The following is a 22,115-nucleotide window of genomic DNA, read 5'->3' on the forward strand; positions in this document are numbered from 1 at the left end:
ATCAAATTTAAAAATTTGTGGGTAAAAACCCAAAATGCTAAGATCCAAGTGCATAGACAAGTGGGTAAAAACACTAAAATTCAGATAGAAACCCAATAATTTGGGAAAATAAAACAAAATCAGGGACATGGGACCCCACTCCAACTTCGGGGTAATTGTATAAAAAATAAACACAAACTAAGAAATGTAAAAGCAGACAAAAACTCGCTTTGAGAGGATGTAAAATATTCTTTTAGAGCTTCTGATGAGAACCAGTTACCTTGTATGACGAGTTTGGCGGTCGTCCTCTTGTCCTCGGCTTCAAACATGTACTTTGCTTCGTCGTCGTAGGCGGCCAGTCGGATCACCAGAACGTACATGTTTCCTTCCTGGATCATCTCGTACTTGTCGTCGCTCTGCAGCTCCTGAGAACCTTTCAGCCAGCGGAAACTCTTCGGAGCTCTCGACAGCTCCACCTCGAACCTCGCCTCGTCCTTCTCGTACACCTGAACGTCACTCAGCGACGTCAGGAAGTTCAGAGGAAGTTCTGAGGGGAAACACCAAGAGATGTTTTTACTTTTATTCAGTACTCAGATGGAGTCATAATCTTGGGACCTGAATCAGTCAAATAAATACTCAGATACAGGCAAAAAGGGACACTGTCAATGTAAATACTACAGAGGCCAGTCAGGTCATTATTGTGCCCTAAAAGACAAAACATCTTAAAAGTTCTTTCCGTCGAGCAGCATTTCTTGCTTCTTGGTTTGAAGTACAAATCAGAGCTTGTTTAGAATCAGTCTGAACATGTGACCTTGTTGCTTGTTGGCGTCCTAACGCAGACGGAGAGTAAAAGTAAAGATGGATGCTGACGTTTCACCTCATTTGCTGCGCCACAAACTGTGAACTGGTTTATTTCAAAATGAAAAGGGGGATTTTCACAGATTTGACCTGTTTTTTTCATAAATATTAATAATTGAAATATTGACGACTGGAACAGATTCCACATCCTCCTCATTAATAAGGGCTGATTTGAATTATAATAAATGAGACATGTCTTGCTGGACTGAGGGAAGATGAAGTAAGGTTGTTCTTGGTTTACCTTTGACCTTCAGGTTAGCAGAGCACTTGGCGTTGGCGGCGGCGTACGCCACCTCGCCGGTCATGGATACTTTACAGTTGTACAGGATGAGTGTGTGTTTCCCGCCCTCCTCGATGATGTCCACATCCTGACAATAAGAAACAGACATTAATAACTTGGAGGAGCTGACGTGTCAACACATTGAACATGTAACCGTTGAGGTGCTCACAGAAGAAGGACTGAGGACTTCTCCGTTCAGCTTCCACTGGCCGTGGACGTCTTCCTCAGAGATCTCCACCTCAAAGCGAGCCGTCTCTCCGTTAAACAGCTCCACGCCATAGATCGGCCGAACGACCTTGATGTCACGAGCTGGTGGTGAGAAAAACAACGCGGTTAGAGAATTGAAATCTAAAGTTGTGTGTCAGCTCCACGTTCAGACGGAACATGAACAATAGTTTACCTTCGATGTTGATGCTGGCCGAGGTCTTGTCTGTTCCACAGTCACATACATATTTTCCTATATCACTCTGCTCCGCCTTCTTCAGGACCAGAGACCTGCGAGTTCCCTCCGACTTCATCACCACCAGCTTGGAGGCGATGATCTCCTTCTCGTTGTGATACCAAACGACGGGCACGTCTTTGCTCAGCTCACAGTCCAGACTCACCTCGTCCTTCTCTGTGGCTGTGTAATCCTGCAGCTTCACCACAAAGACGGCGTCGCCCTCTGGAACAGAAATGGGACCCGGAGTTCGTTAGTCTCCTAACGCTCACGTCGCAGCAAGAACGTTTCAGCAGATATGATAAGAACATGCAAACTTGGCTGTTTTGTTTTTTTGATCTACAGGAATGATGTTGTGTTTCAAAAGAAAAAACTACTGACAAAACTATGAAAATAAGAGCCAAGTTGTAAAATACCAGAATGAACCTTTAAGACATGTGACTCGTTCAAACAACAGTCAAACTGTTTGTGATGGATTCAATTAATGAAAACCAAAAAACACTGATGAACTTATTAGTAATGAAATCAATACAAACACAACCACATGTTTTTAAAGAGACAGAGAAGGAGGAGGAGGAGGAGTGTTGTTACCTATGACAGTGAGCTTTGCCATGGAGTAAATCCCTTTGGCCTCTGCCTTTACCTGGCAGGTATCATCTAGAGTCAACATCCTCATTTCTAGAGTGTGTTTCTTTCCTTCCACATGAGTGAGCACCGTTCGGCTCACGTGGAGTTTCACCTCGTTTCGGTACCAAACCACCGGCACGTTGTCGTGCGTCAGCTCGAGTTCAAACCGAACCACTTTACCTTCTTTCACTGTTTGGTCCTGAAGCTGCTGAACAAATTTGAGCCTCATGCCTGCAATACATGAGGTCGGTGCACAGACGGGGGTTTGATGGCGTCAGACACTTTAAAGCCACAAACATCAAATGACAGCAGACATGAAGCGTTTCTGTCGACCACTCACCTTCCACCGCCAGCTGAGCGGACGACCTGTGGCCCAACACCTCGATGGTGTACTGACCCTCATCGTCAAACTCACAGCTGTTTACAATCAGCATGTGTTTCTTTCCATCATCGATTATTTCATATTTAGGGCTCGGGGTGACGATCTCCGCCCCCCTGAACCACATGACCTTTGACACCTCCTTGGTGATGGTGCATTCAAACTTGGCCTGTTTCTTTTCAGGCACAGAAACGTCCTTCAGCGTGTCAACAAAGCCCATTTCGATCTCTGGGAGGTGCGAATAATTCGGCAGTTATTCACAAAAGCAGAAACACAGCCGTCACTTTTCTTACCGTACTCCCTCTGAAAGTCCTCCGTTTTTTTCCGAGACCGACAAACGCAGCAGACAAAGTACAAACAAAGTGTTTTTTATCTGAGACAGATTTGTACCTTTGACGGTGAGCATGGCGCTGGTGACGGCGTTCAGCGCCTGATAGGACACTTCACCAGCCTGATCCAGCTGGACGTGTTTCAACGTCAGGAAACGTTTCCTGCCTTCCGTTTTAATGTCGCAGCTCTGAGAAACAAAGAACAAACACTTGAGTGTTAGGACCAAAAACTAAGGATTTTCTTTGTGGTTAGTGCACATTTCTTAGCTGCCGTCAGACCAGGTCCTCTTTAAAAACCTTACCGGAGACCTCATCAGCACCTGTCCCCTCAGCTTCCATTCACCGACCACATCGTCCTCAGATATTTCGGTGTCAAAGTTGGCCTCCTCCTTCTCCACCACCTCCACGCTGGAGAGAGGCTTCAGGATCTCAGCTTCACGCTCTGGAGCATCACAAAGAGGCCGTTAACAGGAAACTCATCAGATTAAGAGACCTTTTTGGGCCACATGTTTCCTAATGAGGATCTGTAAATATTACACCAACCTCCGAGTGAGAGTTTGGCCGTGTATCTGCGGTCCTCCACCTCGATGGTGTAGTCTGACACGTCATCTGGCTGACAGTTGTTGATGGTGAGCGTCATGTCCTTTCCATCCTTGTTGATCTCCACCTTGTCAGAAGGAGCGATCTGGTTGTCTCCTTTGAACCACTTCCAGTTAGGAGTGTCCTTAAACAGCTCACATTTGAACGTGGCCTTGGCTTTCGGTTTCACATGCTGGTCTCTCAGCGGCTTCACCAGCCAGTCTTTGATGATTTCTGAGGATGGAGAGTTCAGATCATTAAAAACAAAGTGTAGCTCTGAGTTTTAAAGTGAGTCTGGTTACAGAGGCTGAAAGCAACAAAGCGAATCAGAGCGGAAGTAATGGTGATATTTTCAAACCATTCAAACCAGACAAACGTAGCTGTGGTCACCAGTTTTATCAACGTATTCAATCTTGAATGGTTTAACTCTCTGAAACTATAGTCTCAAATAGAGCACCACAGATTAAAAAAAATGATTTTATCTTTATCTGATTCAAGAAACAAAAAGTTATATCTAAATAACCATGATCTGAGAGTTTAGTAACAGTCAGAGGCTACTGAAGGCAGTGCAAAAGTGTGTTCAGACCAAATATTCACTCTTCACACCTATGGGAGTTCTTTTTCCAGACTTTCTCCAACCCTAAGGAAGAGGGGCTTACCTCCAACGTTTATTTTATCCATCAACCATGACAGAAATAACCACTATTTCTCTGTTGAACCTGTTGTAGAAGTTCCAGAAATGCTGGAAAAGTCTTAGCGCTCCGGCTGCCCACAGATGGCGACAATAAGTTTCTGGTCCATTTGTGATTTTCAGTGACGTCAGGAGAATCTCACAGCATCACGGAAAATGTTTTAATCAAGTTTAAACTCACTTCTACTCAGGTCTTTGCATCATGCTGCACGAAAAGTCTGCTTTGCATTTGGTCTGAACACTTTTTAACATTAGTTGAACTGGATTAGTTTTACTAAACTGTGTGGACAGACATTTCATCAGTTTTGGACAAATCCATCCTGACGGTGTCTCAACGATGGAGTTAGCTCATCTCTACTACCTTCAGCTGACTGCTTACCAATCACTTTGACGTTGGTTGTCGTGGTGACGTCTTCCTGTCCGGTCACCTCACATGTGTAGGCGCCGGCGTCTTCTTCAGTGGCGTTCTGGATGGTAATGGCGTGCTGCATACCGATGATATTAATGGCTATTTTCCCAGCCTGTTTCTTGAGGAGAGCGCCGTTACGCTTCCAGGTCACATCTCTCTCTTTGTTCAGCTCACAGGTCAGATACATAGGCTGACTCTTCATACAGGAAGTCTCTGGTTCCAGCTCCTTAATCCATTTCACAGGCAGCTCTGCACAAAGATATAAAGTAATTTAAAGAGTGTTGTCGAGTATCTTTCAGCGTCATCCATACTGCTGCCAATACCATACCTGACTTTGAGAACCTTCTGAGGCCTACATAAAATGAATCAAACATTAAACACATTTACTTCTTAACGTTGTGACAATGATTGTGTTGGATAGTTTACCTTCAACAATGAGCTTGGCTGTGCATGTGATTTCCTTGCCAGCGTTCTTGGCCACACATGTGTATTCACCGGTGTCGGACAGCTGCACATCAATAATGTTCAACTTGCGATCTTTGCCGTCAGCTGTGAACTTGTGTTTGGGGCCTTCACGGAGGTTGCTGCCATCCTTCATCCATGTAGTGATGGCAGTGGAGGGCGAGACCTCACACTCAAACACCGCGGCCGAGCCGATGGACTCGGCTTCCTGCAGCACGATGTCCTGAATCTTCTTGACGAACTTCAGAGGGACGGCTTTGAGCTTGAATCCTCCGAAGGGTTCCTCTGGTGGTGACGGTCCTTTTCCTCCGGGCCTCAGGCCGCGGCCCCGGCCACCGTCACCAGGAGACGGGGTTTGTCTCGCTGCAACGCCACAGAGAAAAACTCATCCAGTTAGTTTCAGATATGATGCAGAGTGAAGAAGAATCTGACATTAGACGATGGGACAATGGGAAGTCTTTAAGACCTTGTGCCTACCGTGAATTCATCCATTCAGTCGAAGTTATGTCACATTTAAGAAACATCTGTTTTCAGCCAAAACTGTTAGAATATACGATTCTGTTAAGACTATGAGTCATGCAAAGTCACTCTTTATGAGCTTCTAACAGGATTCTTTGAAGAACCCAAAACTACAAGATGACATAGACAACAAACCACACGTACAACACCCAGAGAGAAAGATGTCACAAATCCAGCAGCTGTGAAGCTGAACAGCAGAAGAACACGGATAGATTACCTACCTGTGTTTTACACTTCAACTGTGTAACTGAAGAGGAACTGTAACACTAAAGATCGCTTTTCTTTGAGCCTTTGTTGTGTTCGTATCAACACGTATCAAAGATCTGAGAATATGGTGTAAACATCAAGGCCAAATTTTCTGTCTACTACTAAGTGTGCTGATTTCAGACAAAAGCAAAGCTCCTATTGGCTGCTATCAGCGTAGGAATGTTAAACTCACTGGGTATCAACATTTAGCAACACTACTGAGTTTCTGTATCTACACACATACAATAGGTTTAGTTAGTTCTCCAACATTAAGAGAACTTTGCCTGAATGGCAAAAGATCACAATTCTTTCTGAAATTGAAAGATTTAGATTTTGTTTGGTACCAAACAGCTGGAAGTTCGATACCCGGCCCTCTTGTTTCTTCTAGACTTTCGGGCCAAGATTTAAAGCTTTAAAACATCTGGTTATGTTAAAAAGGACAAGCCAAGAACAAACTGACACCAAACAACACTCATGAAGGGAGCGAGTGAAAAAGCTTCAGACGTTACGGAGCACAAAGAGCAAAACATTAGTACACATGAGCTCTGATTTAATTCATACCCCCAAATCCTCGGCCTCGGCCTTTCGGTGGCTCCTCGGTTGGTTTTCCATCTGGACAAGAAACAATAAGATGAGTTTTAAGTGTCTCTGTTTGAGACCGGTGTTGTCTTAAATATTCCAGCAGAAACCAAGATCAAGATTTGAGGCAATGCTGACATTATAAATCAAACACATGTTGTTGTCCACATGAGAACATTGAGAGGACATCACACAGATGAAGAGGATAAAGATGGAGAGAAATCTCTGATGAACAGATGAATTATGGGACAAGATGATAAAAGGGACAAACGGTTGGAAGACATAGCAGAGATCTTAAAGTTGTGGTGAATGACATGAACACAGGTGAAGACAAACACACTTTACGGTTGATGTGGATGAGAGTTTCGAGGACAGACACATGAAGGACAACATGAGATCATCTCAGTGGATGGATGGTGAACAGACAGACGGACAGACAGACGGACAGACGGACCGATGGATGAATGAGCTCTAGATGAACCAATGGATCAGGTGATGAAAAAAAAGGATGTGATGAGGATTAGATGAGTCATTGATGAAGATGGATGAGGGGCTCCACGGTCATCAGATGAGGAGTTTCCGGCCTTCGTCTCACCTCGTTTGGCACCAGGCATTCCTGGAGTCTCCAACGCCCGTAGACCCCTTCACCTTCCCAGTCATCAGGGGGAACCAACTCCCAGCCCCAGGCCTCCTCTTCTTCCTCGCCTTCTCTTACTTCAGCCTCCTCTTCGAACACCTCCTCCTCCGGCTGGGTGGGCACCTTCTTCATCTGCACTGATCCAGGAGAGACCTCCTTCACCAGGGGGATCCGGCCTCTACCAGGCTGTTCTGGTTGTGGAGCCTCCTCTGGTGACGGCTTCTTCGGGACCTTTTTGAGAGTCACAGCTTCAACAGAGTCTTTTGGTGAAACTGGTTTGGGAATCCGTTTGACTTTTTCAGCGCTTGGCTTCTTCTCAATGGGGACCTGCTCAAGTTCTTTAGGTTTCGGCTTATCAACTTTTGGTGATGGAGTCCTTTTTAGCTCAACCTTCTTCAGTTGCTCGATAGGTTTGAAGGTCTTCTCTTCTTCTACCTTGTCTTTAGCCACTCTAGGCGAGGGAGTCTTTTTGAGTTCGAAACCTTTCTTCAGGATTTCGGTTTGTTTTGGTGGGATCTCTTTCTCTGCTGGTTTCTTTCCTGGTGGACTGGGCTTCTTTGGTGGAACAGCTGGCTCTTCCTTCTCCCGAGGTTTCTCATCCTCTTTTTGCTGCTCCTTCAGTTCTTTAGGAGTTTCATCTCTTGGAATTCGACTGGGTTCCTTTGTTTTCCCTTCCTCGGCTGCTTTATCTGGCTTTTCTTCAGGCTTGGTGACTTTTGTTAAAGGCTTTAACATGACCTGCTCTTTCTCTTTCTCTGGTGTGGAAATAACTTTAGGTTTTCTGCAAATCTTGTCAGCAGTTGAAGGCTCTTCATCTTTGTGTACCTGATCAGGCTTTTCCCTCTGCTGGATCTCCTTCTGGTCTTTGCTGACGTCAGGAGTTACATCTGCTCTCGTCAACGGAGTATCTTCATCTTTTCGTTGTTTTACAGCAGAGGTTGGTTGGTCTCTCTGTGGAGTCTCAACTCTCTTGAATGGAGTGCGTTCAGTGTCTGTCGTTGCCTCACCTTCTTTCTTAGCTTTTGCAGGTTCAGCTGTCTTCGGTTTTTCAGGTTTTTCAAATGGTTTGAGTGTCACAACTTCTTGCTCTTCCTCTTTCTCTGGCAACTTCTTTATTTTCTTTTTTGTTAAATCTGGTTCAGGTTCTTCACCTTTTGGTGTTTTAGGGGTTCTAATCCATCTTGATTTCTCATCTTCTGCATCCAGCTTTTCAGGTTCCTCCATATAATCCAGTTCAGATGCCTCTTCAGCTGCAGTGAAGACTCGTTCAGCTCTTCCAAGCGTTAGAACCTCTCGATCCTCTCTATCGTGGAACTTCTGAACTGTCATTTCTGTATTGTAATGCCTCGTTACTTCAACTTTATGAGTGATGACTTCCTTCTCTGGCTCTTTGGGCTTCGTTGGCACCTTTTTTAGTTTGATCTTTTGCAGTTCTTCTTCTGGTTTCCCTGATTTTTCAAATGGTTTTAGTTTGGTTGAGTCTTTCTGCTCATCGGCCTTTGGCAGTTTAGTTATTTTCTTTTTTTCTAACTTTGGCACCTCAGGTTCTTCCTCTTTCGGAGGTTTTGGGGTTCTTGTCCATCCTTTTTTCTCTGTTTCCTTTACAACTTCAACCTTTTCAGCTTCCTCAAAATAGCCTAACTGAGTCGTCTTCTCCTCTGCAGTGAAGACTCGCTCAGTTCTTCCGAGAGTTATTATCTCTCGATCTTCTCTGTCATGAAGTCCATGAACCGTTAGTGCTTCATATTCATGCCTCAATACTTCTGCTTTATGAGTTTGGACTTGTTTCTCAGCCTCTGGAGCTTTCACTGGAACCTTCTTCAGCTTAACGATCTCTGGTTCTGGTTCCTTCTCTTTGGGGACTTTGGTGAACTTACTCTTCTTCTTAGGAGATTCGGGGGTTTTTGCCTCCTGATCTGGGATCTTACCCATTTGTGTAAGAGGTGGTGCTGTGTTTGAGGCAGTAGATACACTTTTATAACATTCACATAGAGATATACAAGAAACTTAACATTTCACCTGACGACTTTACAACACAGGACTCACACCAGTTAAACATGTAAAGAAACACAACATATTTGTTGTTTTTGAGAGAATATCTAACATAGCAATACGTATCAAATGCTGCCCTTTCAAAATAAAGTAGCTGTAAGAGTTGTATACCTTTAGTTGGTCCAGGTGCTGAAACTGGTTCCTTGTCTGCAAGAATTTAAATAAGATCAATATAAGTAAACACAATGCAAACGAAAGTAGAGGTCGACTTATCTTTGACACAAACACTTGAGTTAAGAAAGTTTGGCATGCGTTTGTTTTTTTGGTCCAGAATTATTTCCACTTAAAGAGAGCTATGGATGCAATGATGTCATCAGGTGATCAACAGATACTGTTAATATGAAATAATTGGAACGTAAAACAGAGTTGAGTTTAAACAAACATCAGACCAACAGATTCAGACATAACTGGACATGGAATGCATTTCTTAGATCAAAGCTCAGATTGCTTTGTATGAAGATTGGAGCGGTTATAAGAAATCCTTCAAAGCGGAGACAAACAGAAGAGAGCGACATAAATAAAAGCTTCAGAAGACATGTTACCTTCAGGCGGAGACAATTTCTCTGATACAGGAGAAGCCTTTTCGACCGGTGGAGACGGTTTCTTCTCCATCGGAGCAACTTGAGCTATAAGAACGCCAAGTTGATTAAATGACTGGCAAAGATCTGATGAACGAGCAACTGTCAGATACTTAAACAAAACAGACAAGTTCAAGAGTTCAGACCAACAGACATCCTTTGAGGCGAAACAAACAGGAAGTGAAACAACATCTATGACAAACAGAAGAAACTACCTGCAGGAGGTACCACTTTTTCTGCTGGAGGCTTTGGTTTTAGTGGAGACGGTTTCTTTTCTTCTGGAGGAGACACTTAGAAGTACAAGATACCAAAGGTCACGACCAAGAGAAGACATGAAGGTGACAAGACATTAAAACAGATTAAAGATGTTAAGAGTGATGACAAGAACAGACAGAACGTAATCTGTAACAAAAACAGAACCAGACAACATCTTCAAAAACACATCCCTACAAACAGAGGACGCTGTTTTTTAGTTACACAATACAAAGTTAAGAAGTACCTGCAGGAGCAGCAGGAGCTGAGGGCTTTGGTGCCACGGCAGCTGGTTTCTTCTCCTCTGGACGAGACACTTTAAAATACAAGATGCCAAGATCACGACCAGAACAACAACACGGTCAATGAAGAGAGAAACACTGAGGACACAGCGGACAGCAAGTGAACAGGAACTGACAAAAGAGACAATCATGTGGATACCTCGTGATGAGCCAGCAAAGAAAACAGACAGACATTTACTTTACAACATAAAAACGTGAAGACACTACCTGCAGCAGGAGACACTTTCTCTGCAGGAGTAGGAGGAGGAGGTGAAGGCTTTGGTTTTGGTGCAGATGCTTTCTTCTCCTCAGGGGGAGAAACTTTAGGAATACAAGATGCCAAAGTCACGACCAAGAAAACAAGATATTAAGAATGACAGGAAAAGTTCAGAATATGGAAACCTGAAGACAAGTGAGCCAATAACAACACAAACACACAATGGACAAAAAGAAAAACAACATGGCTGACTCCTGATGAGCCAATGAAGATGAGGGAAGTGCAAACTGAATTGACTACCTGAAGGAGGAGCTACTCTGGCTGCAGCAGCAGGAGGTGAAGGCTTTGGTTCTGATGGCTCCTTCTCCTCTGGAGGAGACACTTTAAAATACAAGATACCAAGATCACGACCAAGAAAACAACATGGTCAATCAAGACTTACTAAAGATGATTTAGACACGAATTACTCCAAACAGCACAAACAAGAAGAAGAAGAAGAAGAAGTGAGAGAACTTCAGTTCTATGAAGAAAAAACAAAAACTCCACAATGAAAGATGTTAATAGACCAAAAGAGGTTCGTACCTGGTAGAGTACTGACATAAAAAACATGTTTCAAAGACAATGGACGAAGGCAGCTTATTGTGACGATAAGTTTAAAAAGTGCCATGGAAGATGTGTGAGTACATTAAAGGTCTTTAAAAAGAGGGGTTGATCTTATGACGATCAGGAGCCTACGCGGCTCAAAGAAGAAAGAATACCTTTCTGAAGAGTTTGTTGTTGACTCTCCTGTGATCCCTTCTTTGCTTTCTTGTCATCTTCTCTTGTTGGTGGAGGTTTAACTGCAGTGGTTCTTCCTTCTTTAGGTGAATCCAGCTCAGGGGTGATGATAATTTGTTCCAAAGAAGAGGGCTTCTTGGAAAGAAGAGTTTCTTCTTCAGGGGTTGGCGCTTTCTTCTGTGGTGTAACTTGAGATCTTTTAGTTAGGGCAACCTTGGCTTTAGTGATGGGTTTCTTTGGTGGAGTCACTTCTTTCAGGAGGAAGTCTTCTTCAGGAGCAACAACAGCTTTGTGAAGTGCAGGAGAGGCTTTCGTTGTAGGCAGAACAGGTTCTTTTGGTGGTAAAATCTCTTCCTCAAAACAGAATACTTTCTCAGGTGAAGGAACTGGGAAAAGTTCTTCTTCAAAGGACACTTCTTCCAACACAGGAGATGGTTCCTCCAGAGGTACAATGTCTTCAACATACATTCTTCCTGCAGCTTTGGGAGATTTCATGGTTGTAGACTCCATCTTTTTAGGGGTGATTACTTCTTTTTTGGGAGGAACTTCTGTCATAGGATGAGAAAGAGTGGTTTTGGGAGGAATTTGTGGTAAGTCTTGTTCATGTGTACGAGGTATGGATCTTACAGATCGAACTTCTTCCTCTTCAACCGAGTCAGCTTGCTTAAAAATAGTGACTTCTTTATGCCCTCTAGACTTCTCCTGTACAGTGATTTCTTTAGATGTAGATGAGATTTTATGTTTAACAATGTCCTCTATTTGAGAGACAGTTTCTTCTTCAGCATGAAGTAGCGACACAAATGACTCAATAATGTCTCTCTGCTGAGGAGTTTTCTTGATGCCCAGTAACTCTCTTGGGGATGTGAATCCATTGTCAGGACGAGGGACTTCTTTCTTCTTTGGGCGAGTCATTTCTGGTGGAGGTGTAACGTCTCTGTTTGATGGAAGAAGGTCAGCTTCCTTCAGAGGTGGAGAGGCAGACCTCAAAGACAGTCCTTCTCTCCGGTCCACTGCTTTGTCTTCTGGAAAGTCTTCTCCATCATGAGGTTGAGTTTCCTCCAGTTCAGCCTCATGTTCAGTGTATGCTGGCTCAATGTCCTCTAGTGGCTCGGTGTCTTCAACCTGCTGACCTCCACCGTACCACGTAGGACCCTCCTCCTCTTCCTTTGCAGAAACCATTTGTCGTCTTATTTCCCTTTTCACAGTCATTTCTTCTTTCACAGTTGACTTCCTGGTCTCTTCTCTCCTTTCATATGTCCTGAATTCCTGTTGCTTGTGTCCAACTTCTTCTGTCTGAGGAATCCTCTCCCCCATCTTTAGAGTCGACTCCCTGCTGTCTTCAAGCACTTCTGTTGTTTGCTTCAGATCCGTCGTCAGAGGAACTGGAGTCATTTTAAGAAGATTGAAGATTTGCACCATGGAGCGGTGGCCAAGAGGAAACACAAGACAAAAACCATCAAGACACAAAAACCCAGATATCAGTGTGAGCCTCATCTAGCAACTAAACTGTATATATTATGAATCACTACCTCTACGCTGTGGAGCTTCTTTAGTCTGGACTAATACTTTTCCAGAAGGAATAACCTCATCTGGTTTCAGAGAAAAATAGATTCTGTTTGGACATTTGTGTTTTCTAAAAGTACCTGAGAAAGATGAAGCATACCTTTTATGGGTGTTTCCGCCTCCAGCTTTGTTTTAGCTAATGCTGTTGTTTCCTGTGGTATCTCCCTCTGTTCTACTGTTTGATGAGTGTTATGATGTAATAAACAGACAACACACACGACAGCACAGACATCAGGCTCAATAGCACACAGTTAAATATTCAAATTGTAACTTAAAAGATCAAGAAGAAGAAAGATGAGTTAAAAAGATGATCAGACGTATCTACCTTGTTGTGGAGGCTTTTCAGCCTGAAGATTTTTTTCTGGTGTTTCCAGATCTTTTGGGGGTGTTGGTGCTCGGTGGCTCAGTACTGGTTCCTCTGTTAGTAATTTTGGAGTCTTCTCCGTTTCAGCTGGTGGTTCAGTAACCAGCTTTTGTGCCTTCTTTGGTGTTTCTGAAACCTTCTTTGGTGTTTCTGAAACCTTCTTTGGCACCTCAGCGACCCTCTTAGATTCTTCCAGAACTTTCTTGGGTTCTTCTGGTTTTGTTTCAGACCTCTGTGCTTCTGGCTCAGGTTTACCAGCCAGCAGATGTGGTTTTCTTGCAGGTTCAGATGTCTTTGGTTCTGAGACAACTTTGAAGAACATTTATGTATAACATGATCATCTTGTTAACCATAATTTAAGAAATATAACCAAAGGAGCAAGTCACACTCTAACGAGTGCTTAAAGATATTCATAGAAGGTATTTTTTAAACATTACTTCCCAAGAGATAAAACTGAACAAACTTAAGACATGAGAAAAAACAGAAGAACAAAGAAAGCTGATAAGAGCATCGTTGCAGTACCTTTGGTTGGAATAGCTTCAGACCTGGGTGGAGTAACCTGTGGTGCTGATGGATGAACTACAGCCTCTTCTGGTCTGGCATCATCTTGCACTTAAGAGAACATTATGTATTGTTTAACCTACAGCTGAAGGCGAATCAAAGAACACGCTCTCAACGAGTGAATTCAAAGACATGAGAGGACGACTGAAGACTTGGAGTCAACGATCAATACCTTGAGCTGGAGGACGTTCTGGTGCTGCTGTTGGCCGAACTACAGGTTCTTCTGGTTTCGGTCGTTCTGGTGCTTTAAAGAACATTGCACATGTTCAGAAACCTGCTGGTAACCACTAAGGCTTCAACAGTACAGACCACTAAGACCAGACTGGTTTGTATCATATGACATCACAAATCAAAGAGTTCAAAGATGAGACACTTGTGTTTAACTATCTTTAGTCTTTGGTGGTTTGACTCCAGCTGGCAACATTAAGAAGTTCTCCATTTACATGTATCATAAGATTATGTAGAAACAAGGTGAGCTTCATTATTAATACAATAGAGCTAGGGCATTCATTTATAAGTTAGTTTGTTGAGAGATTATATGGAAAGCTTCATCCAAACACCCTAAAACCTTTATGATAAGATAATATATAAGATAACAATGTGTAAAGAGGTTAGTTGAGAAGAACATCAAGAACAATCAAGATTTACACAAACGTGTTAGAGACCACAGCAACGTGAAACACAACAACAAGAAAGACAAAGTGTGAAACACAATGTCTTCCAGAGGAACTACTTTACCTCTCTCTTTAGGGGCGGCTGCTTTCTTCTTCACAGGTTCAACCCGCTGAGCTTCAGCTTCAGGCTTCATTTTAGGCTCTTTGAGCTCCGGAGCCTTCTGTTCCTGAGGAGCCTCTTTGGGCTCAGGAGCCTTCTGTTCCTGAGGAGCCTCTTTGGGCTCAGGAGCCTTCTGTTCCTGAGGAGCCTCTTTGGGCTCAGGAGGAACCATTCTAGTCTTTGGTTCAGGTGTGACCTTTCTGGGAACGGTCACTTTCTCTTGTTCCGGTTCTGGTTCGATGTAAACTGAAGGTTCTTCAAGGTTAAAGGAGAAATATTACTGAGTCATCACGAGCACAGCTTCAAGAGTCAAAGAGGTGAAAGAAGGAAGAGATGAGGCATCAAACAGAAACAGACGTAACAGACAGAAAGAACACATCGGGTTTAACAGAGACGCCTCAGACAACATGAAGGAAACAGACAGGAAGAGAAGCATGAATCTGAAGTTCAAGTTTCATTTGATGAAGATATCAAAGAGAAAGGATTTTATGATCACCCAAAGTGTAAAATGTTTACATTTCTCTCTCCATATATAAAGTATGTATAAATACTGCTGTGATAAATGAACATCTATTAAAGATATAAAAGTAATGATCATCAGATTTGACATTTCACAAAGTATTACATCATATACCTGAATGCTCAAATTCTGAAATCGTCGTGTAAATTGTCCGTTTCTTTTAAATTATGAAAACTGCCCTCATCGATGAAAAATATATGTAATGATATAATAATGTGTCATGTTTTTTTGATGAAGCATGAAGAATGTGAGCCGATAGAGACTCTGTAAGAACAAGAAGAAGAAAACCATCAGTGAGGAATAAAATACTTTGGTGTGAACGTTACCTTCTGGAGCTTCTTCTCTCTGAGCCGGAGCGCCGACGGTCTCCTCAGGCTGCAGCTTCTTCACTCCAGCTTCTTTAAAATATTATCACGGAGGTCAACATCAAGAACCTTTCATCATTTAGCTCTTTAAGATGAATGCATGAAGAAAGAACATGAAGTACATAAAGGACAAACAGGAAGTGGCGAAAAGAAGAAGAGGTGAGCAGATACCTGTGACTGGAGGCGGAGCTACAGGTTCCTCCTCCGGTCTCCTGTAAACCTCAGAAACTTGGAAGATGAAGAAAGTTCACATTAAAACTCTGAGAGCGAGCTCTACTTTCTACTCTCTACTTTCTAGTGAACACAAAGCTCTGCTGAGGGTTAACACGAGCCCAGAAACACCAACATGAACGAGACTCAACACAAGAAGACAGACGAGACCAAAGAAGATCTACAGTCAAACAGCTCAGAGGAAGAGAAGCTTCTAGAAGCGGTTAAGCTGGACACAAACAGATCTGTGATCAGCAGCTCGGTTACGTTGCAGCTACAAGCGTTTGTACCTGCAGAGACTTCTTCTCTCATCTGCACCCGAGTCCTCTCTACTGTTTCTGCAACAGCTTGTCTCTCTTCTGCTGAGGAAGAAAAGTCAACTTAGACAAGAGAAAGGCAGCTCCTGAGGAGGAACGAAGGAGATTCACAGCAAAGACAGAAACTCCATGAAGACAGAAGGAGACGAGCCGGAGACGGACAACACATGAAGATAAAACAAAAGAGTGATGACACCTGAGACAGAGACTCCTCTTATCAAAGCTACATCATTAAAGAATAACCAGCCGTCAAATAGTTCACTTTGTTCAGAAGAAGATTAGCGGAAACAATCATTGGACTTTTGGAATCAAAGGTTTGAGAAAAAAGTCACACATCTCACTTCAATCTCAAACTTTTACAAAAAAAAATATATTTTACTTATATTCCAAACAACCTCATTCATTTTAGAATAACACATTCAGAGAATGATGTGATTTTAAGATTTTAGACGTTAATCTCGATTTATTCTGATTTCGAGATCAGATGTCTTTTTGTCTTAATTTGATTTAATTAATTTCAAAGTTTTATTCTTAACTCTGGGAATAATGTGATTCTTGTGTCTTTGACATTAAAGTCAATTTGATCTTTATTATTTTTTCATTCTGACTTTGATCTCATGAATTTAACTTTTAACATTTTTCCACATAATCCTCTTCTGTTCTGAAGTTAAATCTTCACACGATGAGGAGGATCGATGGCTGAATTAATATGAAACCAGTCCAAAATGATGATGATCACACGGTTATCGGGACGAGAGTTACAGGAGGAGGATGAGGAGGATGAATGTTCTAGGACGGTGAGGAAGATGAAGGTTTTAGGACGGTGAGGAAGATGAAGGTGAATGAATGAATGAAGCTGAGAGGCGTTAAGGAGTTAAAGAGTTTTTAAGTTTATTAATGACTCACCTCTAACCAACAGAGAAGCTGCTTCTGGAACGAGAACGGACGAGTCGATGACGTCTGAAGGTTTACAGATAAAGCTTCAGTCAGCTCTTCTTTAATTCATTTCATAACATGTGTTGAGTTGTTCCTGAATGTTACATATCGGTGTTTTATTGGGTCATTTTAAAGTACTCACCCTGAGGAACCCTCCCTAACTCAATCTCTGAAAGAAGGACAAGTGGACATGGGATTAGCTCTAAAACGACGAGGAGCTTCACAAACGTAATGTGAGGGATCAAACGTACGGACCTTTGTCTGACAGGTGAAGCTCAGCGGAGCTCCGAGCTTCTCCCATCGGCTCCAGACGGGCGATCACCGAGTAAACGCCTGACGGAGACATTAATAATGCTCATCATGGTCATTAAAGTCTGATGACATTGGAGTGACGACAAATATCCAAAATGTTGTCGTAAAATATTAGTGAAATATGTGAAAAGATATATAAGAGAATATCCGACAAATATCTGAAAAATATAATAAAACATGCCTGAAAAATACCATAAAAATATTAGTAAAATATATGAAAAATATCTGTAATAATTTGAGATAGGAAAGAAATCAAAAACAATAGTAAAGAAATGTCTGAAAAATGTCTCATACATATGAGTTAAATACGTAAAAGATAATATGTTAAGATATCTGAAAAAAAATCTTTAAATAATTAGTAAAACTGGTGAATAATGTGTCTTTAGTCACACTTGTTATTACTGCTCATCATGAAATGTATTTAAAAACTCTGAACCGATCATTTATTTCATCAGTATTGTGCAGCTCTAAAAGTTCAGCCTCAGGTTAAAAACATAGCGAAGCAGATTGGGAACATTTTGAAGTATTATTTTTCTTTTTGTAAGTAAACTTCTGGAGGAACAGTTTGATAAACCAGTGAAATATCTCCTCAGATGGATATTAAGTTTAGAGTCTAACGAACCTTCGTCCTCGGCCGTGACGTTGCGGATGGTCATAAAGTGGCGTCGGCCGTCGGCCCTGAAGTTATATTTGGGGCTCTCTCTGAGCTCCCATGAGTCTTTGTACCACGAGACGGTGGCGTCGTCAAAGGACAACTCGCACTCGAAGGTGGCACAGTGGCGTTCACTGACCTCGATGCTTCTGATGCGTTTAGTGAACTGAATTTGTTCGGCTAAAAGCAGACAATCAGAGTTACCTTCTGATTTCACACCATGAGATCCATGTTTCATTGATCGGATGTTAATAATTAAGAGTATTAATATGAATGCTATATAAGAGTAACGAGAGCCGTCAAGTCTTTGTAATAGAATATAAAAGAAACACAGAACAGAACCCAACACAAACAGAACCAGCAGCAGGTTCTAAGAGGTCAGTTATTGGTGTTAGTTGAGGACTCACCGGTCTTGGAGGCAGCTCCTGATAAAGACACAAAGGAGTCGGACATGAGCACACGTTACAGACGGACAGACGGCGTCCGTCAGACCGGACAGGAAGTAGAGGCGCTCAGACTGACCTGTGACGCTGAGCTTGGCGTTGGAGATGTGAGGACCGCACACCACGCGGTAGTTGCCCTGGTCTTTGGACTGGCAGTTCTTGATGCGCAGAGAATGGCGGTCGCCAACGCTGCTGATGTCGTACTTGTCGCCGGCGTCTAGTTTCTGGGTGCCTTTGTACCAGGTGAGGGTGATCTCCGGGTAGTTGATCCGGATCTGGCACTCGAAGGTGGCGCTCTGGTTCTCAGCTGTCGACTGGTCGCTGATGTCCTCCATCACGGAGACGGGCTGAGGATCGAAAACCTGGTTTAAACTCACCGTCAACGCAGACTGGTCCGTCTTCACGGCGTCCAAACTACAGACCTTTTTAACTCTAGTGGAACTAGAAAGCTAGAGTGTTTAAATGATAATATTCACTTTTTTATTTTTAACCCTAAAACTGTTGAATTCCCTTGGAGGAGTTTGTTAAAGTTCAACTTTAAACACCATAAATTCACACACAATTTAAAATGGCCGACTTCCTGTTGGGTTTAGAGCGTCAGTCTACATGTGATACATGTGCCTACCAGGTGGAGGTGCTTTATTCAGATCTGACTTTTGTCTGCATAAAATTGTTGTGTGAAACGTCTCCTTGTCACTACGCCCCCTGGTGGCCAAACACTGATGACTGCAGCGTTAAATGTGTCTTTATGTTGTATTTCTCTACGGTGAGGATCTACCACAGAATCAGGATTAATGGACTGATAGTTTAGTGTGGACCGACTTCAGCCTCAGCAGTAAACGGACTGTTGTAGTCGGGTACCTCGGTGCTGACGCGTCCCTCCAGCTGCTGGATGAGTCGGGCCATGTCCTCCTCTTCAACCCGACCGCCGCGCTCCACCTCCTGCAGCGGGAACATCTACGTTAGCAACGTTAGCTTACAGCGTTAGCCCCAATCAATGGGGACAACAACATGGTGGTCAACATGTTCATGTTGATACCACACTCATGTGAATATCAGTGTGGTACACCTCCGGTGTTTCCTCTCTCTCACCACTTTTCCGGACTCCATCTCCTTCTCCTTCTTCAGGAACTCGACGGCCTGCAGGATGGCGCGGAAGTCGTGGATGCCGTGCTCCTGCAGGATCCTCTCGTATTCTTTGGGGTCGTGACCTCGGAGCAAATCCACGATACTGAGTTCTTCCTCTTTCTTGGGACTCTTCTGCTTTGAGGGAGTCCTTAAAAATATCAAGCACACAATCAGAGCAGGTATTCAAGAGATCTGTGACAAAACCAATCGATCTGTTTCCCTCAGAGATCAAAGAATGAAATCCATCTGGCTCTTACTTCTTCAGCTTCGTCCTCATATCTCCGATTCCTGCCGTCTCCTCCTTCTTGGTGACCTCCATCTCAGCTCCGCACTCGATCTCTCCGTGTTTGCTGGTGGCGATGCACCTGTAGAGGCCGGAGTCGGACTTGGTCACCTCTTTGATCTCCATCTTGGCGTTTTGGCCCTTGTGCTCGATGGAGATACGCCCACCGGGGGTGATCTGCCTCCACTTCCCCTTCATCCACTTCACGCTGGGGATTGGGTCGCCTCCGATCTTGGCGATGAAGGTCGCGGTGCCCTCTGCAAAAAAAGAATAAGGCAAACATGTAACTCCATGTGGGATCTGAAGGAAGCGTCATCTGTCCAACATTTCTTCATAAATTCATCTAACTTGTCTTATCGTGGATAATAACACATCTACAATTCATACACAATGTCTGCCCATCGTTGAACTTGTTCTGACATGAACTGCAATGTCTGAAAATAAAACAATAAACTAAATATAATAATAATCTAAACATCCAGATTCAGTCAGTTCCTCTGAATTCCTTTAAATTTGAGGTGTTTCCCATGATGAGTCTTGTCAAGAGTTGAATCCACCATTGACGCCGTTAATCTCCAGATCAGTCAGGACACACATCCTCTAACAGTCCACTTACTCTCTGTGACTGAAATGTTTTGAGGTTCCTCGATGAAGAACAGGTTGTCGAGCCTTTTGGCCGGAGCAGCAGCAGCAGCAGCAGCAGCAGCAGCAGCCGGGGCGGCGGCCTCGCTGGGGGCGACTTTGGCTCCTTTATCTGGAAAGAAATCCTGGAGGTGAGTCCAGCGTTTGACTGAAACCAAAGAGCTCAATAAAGCAGTTCACCAAAAAAACCACAGATACAACAATGACACATGATTAAGAAGTTCCCAAACTCAAACTGACTTGTTTGCTCAGAAGGAAACTTGTAATCTTAAAGGGTTCACAAAGCTGACCAAACATAATTTGAAAAAGCTTATCAACACATGTATGAGAGAGAATGAATAGTCGTTTTGACTGTTCGTATCAGTCATCAGTTGAACTCAGTCGATCTCAAAATCAACTGGAGGAGCAGAATTCATTGGATTAAAACCTAAAGCTTCTTGTTGGGTCAATTAAAACAAAAAGTGGCCCAAATAATCAATAAGCCACCAAACACAAGGTTTATGTTGGAAGGATCCTGATCCTGGTGGTTATTAGTAAAGTATTTCATCTTCCCTACTGTGTAGAATAGAAGCTGAAATAACAAAGTTAATGGCAGTAAACGGCGTCACCTTTCACGGTGACCCTGGACTTGCAGAAGTTGCTGCCGGCGGCGTTGCTGGCCTTGCAGAGGTAATCCCCGCCGTCGCTCTTTGACACCGGGCTGACCTCCAGACATGCCGCCCCGCCCACAAATGTGATTTTGGTGTTTCCGCTGGACTTCAGCTCCCTCCTGTCCTTCATCCACTGGACGCTCAGAGGAGGAGAGCCGCTGATGACGCATTTGAGGCTCATCTTCTCGCCCTCGCTCGCCGTCACTGGCTCCAGAGGGACGTCGAACTTTGGTGCCTGGCCGGATTCTGAAGAAGTGACAGGAAAGAAGCAGCTACAGATACTTTTCAGACAGAAACATTGGAGGCTGTTCTGCAGACTGAAGCAGAAACCACACTGACATACAGTCAATAAAGACTCAATGACACCAGCGTTCATAATCAGGGACGCAAACACCACCACTTATAAAAGCTCAATGAAAATGACAATAATTTGAGTAAGTGCTGTTTTTCATTCACACACGGATGTAATGAGCTCAATAAATGAACGTGTGAATGAAAAACAGCACTTTCAGTGCACGGTAATGATTTCTGTGCAATCTTCGAGTTACCTTTGTTTTCCTAAATAGCTCGTCTTATACAACGTGGTCTCACATAAATAATCACGACCTGTTAACTGAGCATGACCTGAAGCTGACACTTTATATCCTTAAATTACGTGTCGGCTTTATGGAAACAATTTAACATTCAAGCATTTAAACCACTTTGTAAAAAGACTAACATCATGTTCTGCTTAAAAACAAAAAAAAATACATGAACACGTCATTAAGGTAACGTACAATAACTCAACAATACTTTGGGACATGAACACTGGTCTCCCGGTTTAAAGTCCTGAGATGTTTGACCCATAATATCCTGTTAGAGGCGGAGGTCATTTAAAGTATGTCTGTGAGGCCGGGCTGGTCTAATGTAGATGTCCCCCATCTGTAATGTGTTTTATCATCAATTATTTAGCTAATATTGATCCAACCCTGAAGACGACTCTCTGTGTTCTCCTCTCCAGGACTCGACCTCTGAGCTGATCTCACAGGTCGTTTCTCTATCCCAAAAAATAGAACTCTTCGGATCATGACGGTTCAAATAAGTCACCAAATGGACGGGAAAAAAACAAAATCGGCTGAAAAGCTAGTTGTTTGCATCCCTGTATGATTGACATGCAGCTGGTGGAGGAAGAAGTGATAAAACCCAATCCTGAGCAGCTTTGAACCAAACAGAGAAGATTAACCGA

At 43.2% G+C, this 22,115-nt stretch overlaps 1 protein-coding gene across 1 annotated transcript in view; it reads right to left on the reverse strand.

Moving 5' to 3' along the window:
* The window catches only part of ttn.1 (titin, tandem duplicate 1), a 125,690-nt gene that overhangs the window by 97,897 nt on the left and 5,678 nt on the right, over nt 1–22,115 (reverse strand). Inside the window, exons 13-44 of the mRNA XM_054614808.1 lie at nt 20,849–21,136; nt 20,215–20,388; nt 19,573–19,855; nt 19,280–19,463; nt 19,010–19,129; nt 18,267–18,534; nt 18,152–18,169; nt 17,715–17,924; nt 17,036–17,113; nt 16,923–16,949; nt 16,751–16,804; nt 15,489–15,545; nt 15,279–15,350; nt 14,397–14,687; nt 11,152–12,552; nt 10,405–10,497; nt 10,143–10,211; nt 8,165–8,962; nt 6,972–7,900; nt 6,529–6,601; nt 6,359–6,409; nt 4,997–5,395; nt 4,541–4,819; nt 3,435–3,704; nt 3,194–3,333; nt 2,953–3,079; nt 2,524–2,790; nt 2,148–2,414; nt 1,518–1,781; nt 1,287–1,426; nt 1,079–1,205; nt 260–526 (exon numbers count right to left, since the gene is read on the reverse strand). Coding sequence (XP_054470783.1) covers nt 260–526; nt 1,079–1,205; nt 1,287–1,426; nt 1,518–1,781; nt 2,148–2,414; nt 2,524–2,790; nt 2,953–3,079; nt 3,194–3,333; nt 3,435–3,704; nt 4,541–4,819; nt 4,997–5,395; nt 6,359–6,409; nt 6,529–6,601; nt 6,972–7,900; nt 8,165–8,962; nt 10,143–10,211; nt 10,405–10,497; nt 11,152–12,552; nt 14,397–14,687; nt 15,279–15,350; nt 15,489–15,545; nt 16,751–16,804; nt 16,923–16,949; nt 17,036–17,113; nt 17,715–17,924; nt 18,152–18,169; nt 18,267–18,534; nt 19,010–19,129; nt 19,280–19,463; nt 19,573–19,855; nt 20,215–20,388; nt 20,849–21,136 — 8,085 coding nt within the window. The remainder of the gene's footprint in view (nt 1–259; nt 527–1,078; nt 1,206–1,286; nt 1,427–1,517; nt 1,782–2,147; nt 2,415–2,523; nt 2,791–2,952; nt 3,080–3,193; nt 3,334–3,434; nt 3,705–4,540; nt 4,820–4,996; nt 5,396–6,358; nt 6,410–6,528; nt 6,602–6,971; nt 7,901–8,164; nt 8,963–10,142; nt 10,212–10,404; nt 10,498–11,151; nt 12,553–14,396; nt 14,688–15,278; nt 15,351–15,488; nt 15,546–16,750; nt 16,805–16,922; nt 16,950–17,035; nt 17,114–17,714; nt 17,925–18,151; nt 18,170–18,266; nt 18,535–19,009; nt 19,130–19,279; nt 19,464–19,572; nt 19,856–20,214; nt 20,389–20,848; nt 21,137–22,115) is intronic.

Source organism: Anoplopoma fimbria, chromosome 16, assembly GCF_027596085.1.
Source record: "Anoplopoma fimbria isolate UVic2021 breed Golden Eagle Sablefish chromosome 16, Afim_UVic_2022, whole genome shotgun sequence".
In the NCBI taxonomy this organism is placed as follows: Eukaryota; Metazoa; Chordata; class Actinopteri; order Perciformes; family Anoplopomatidae; genus Anoplopoma; species Anoplopoma fimbria.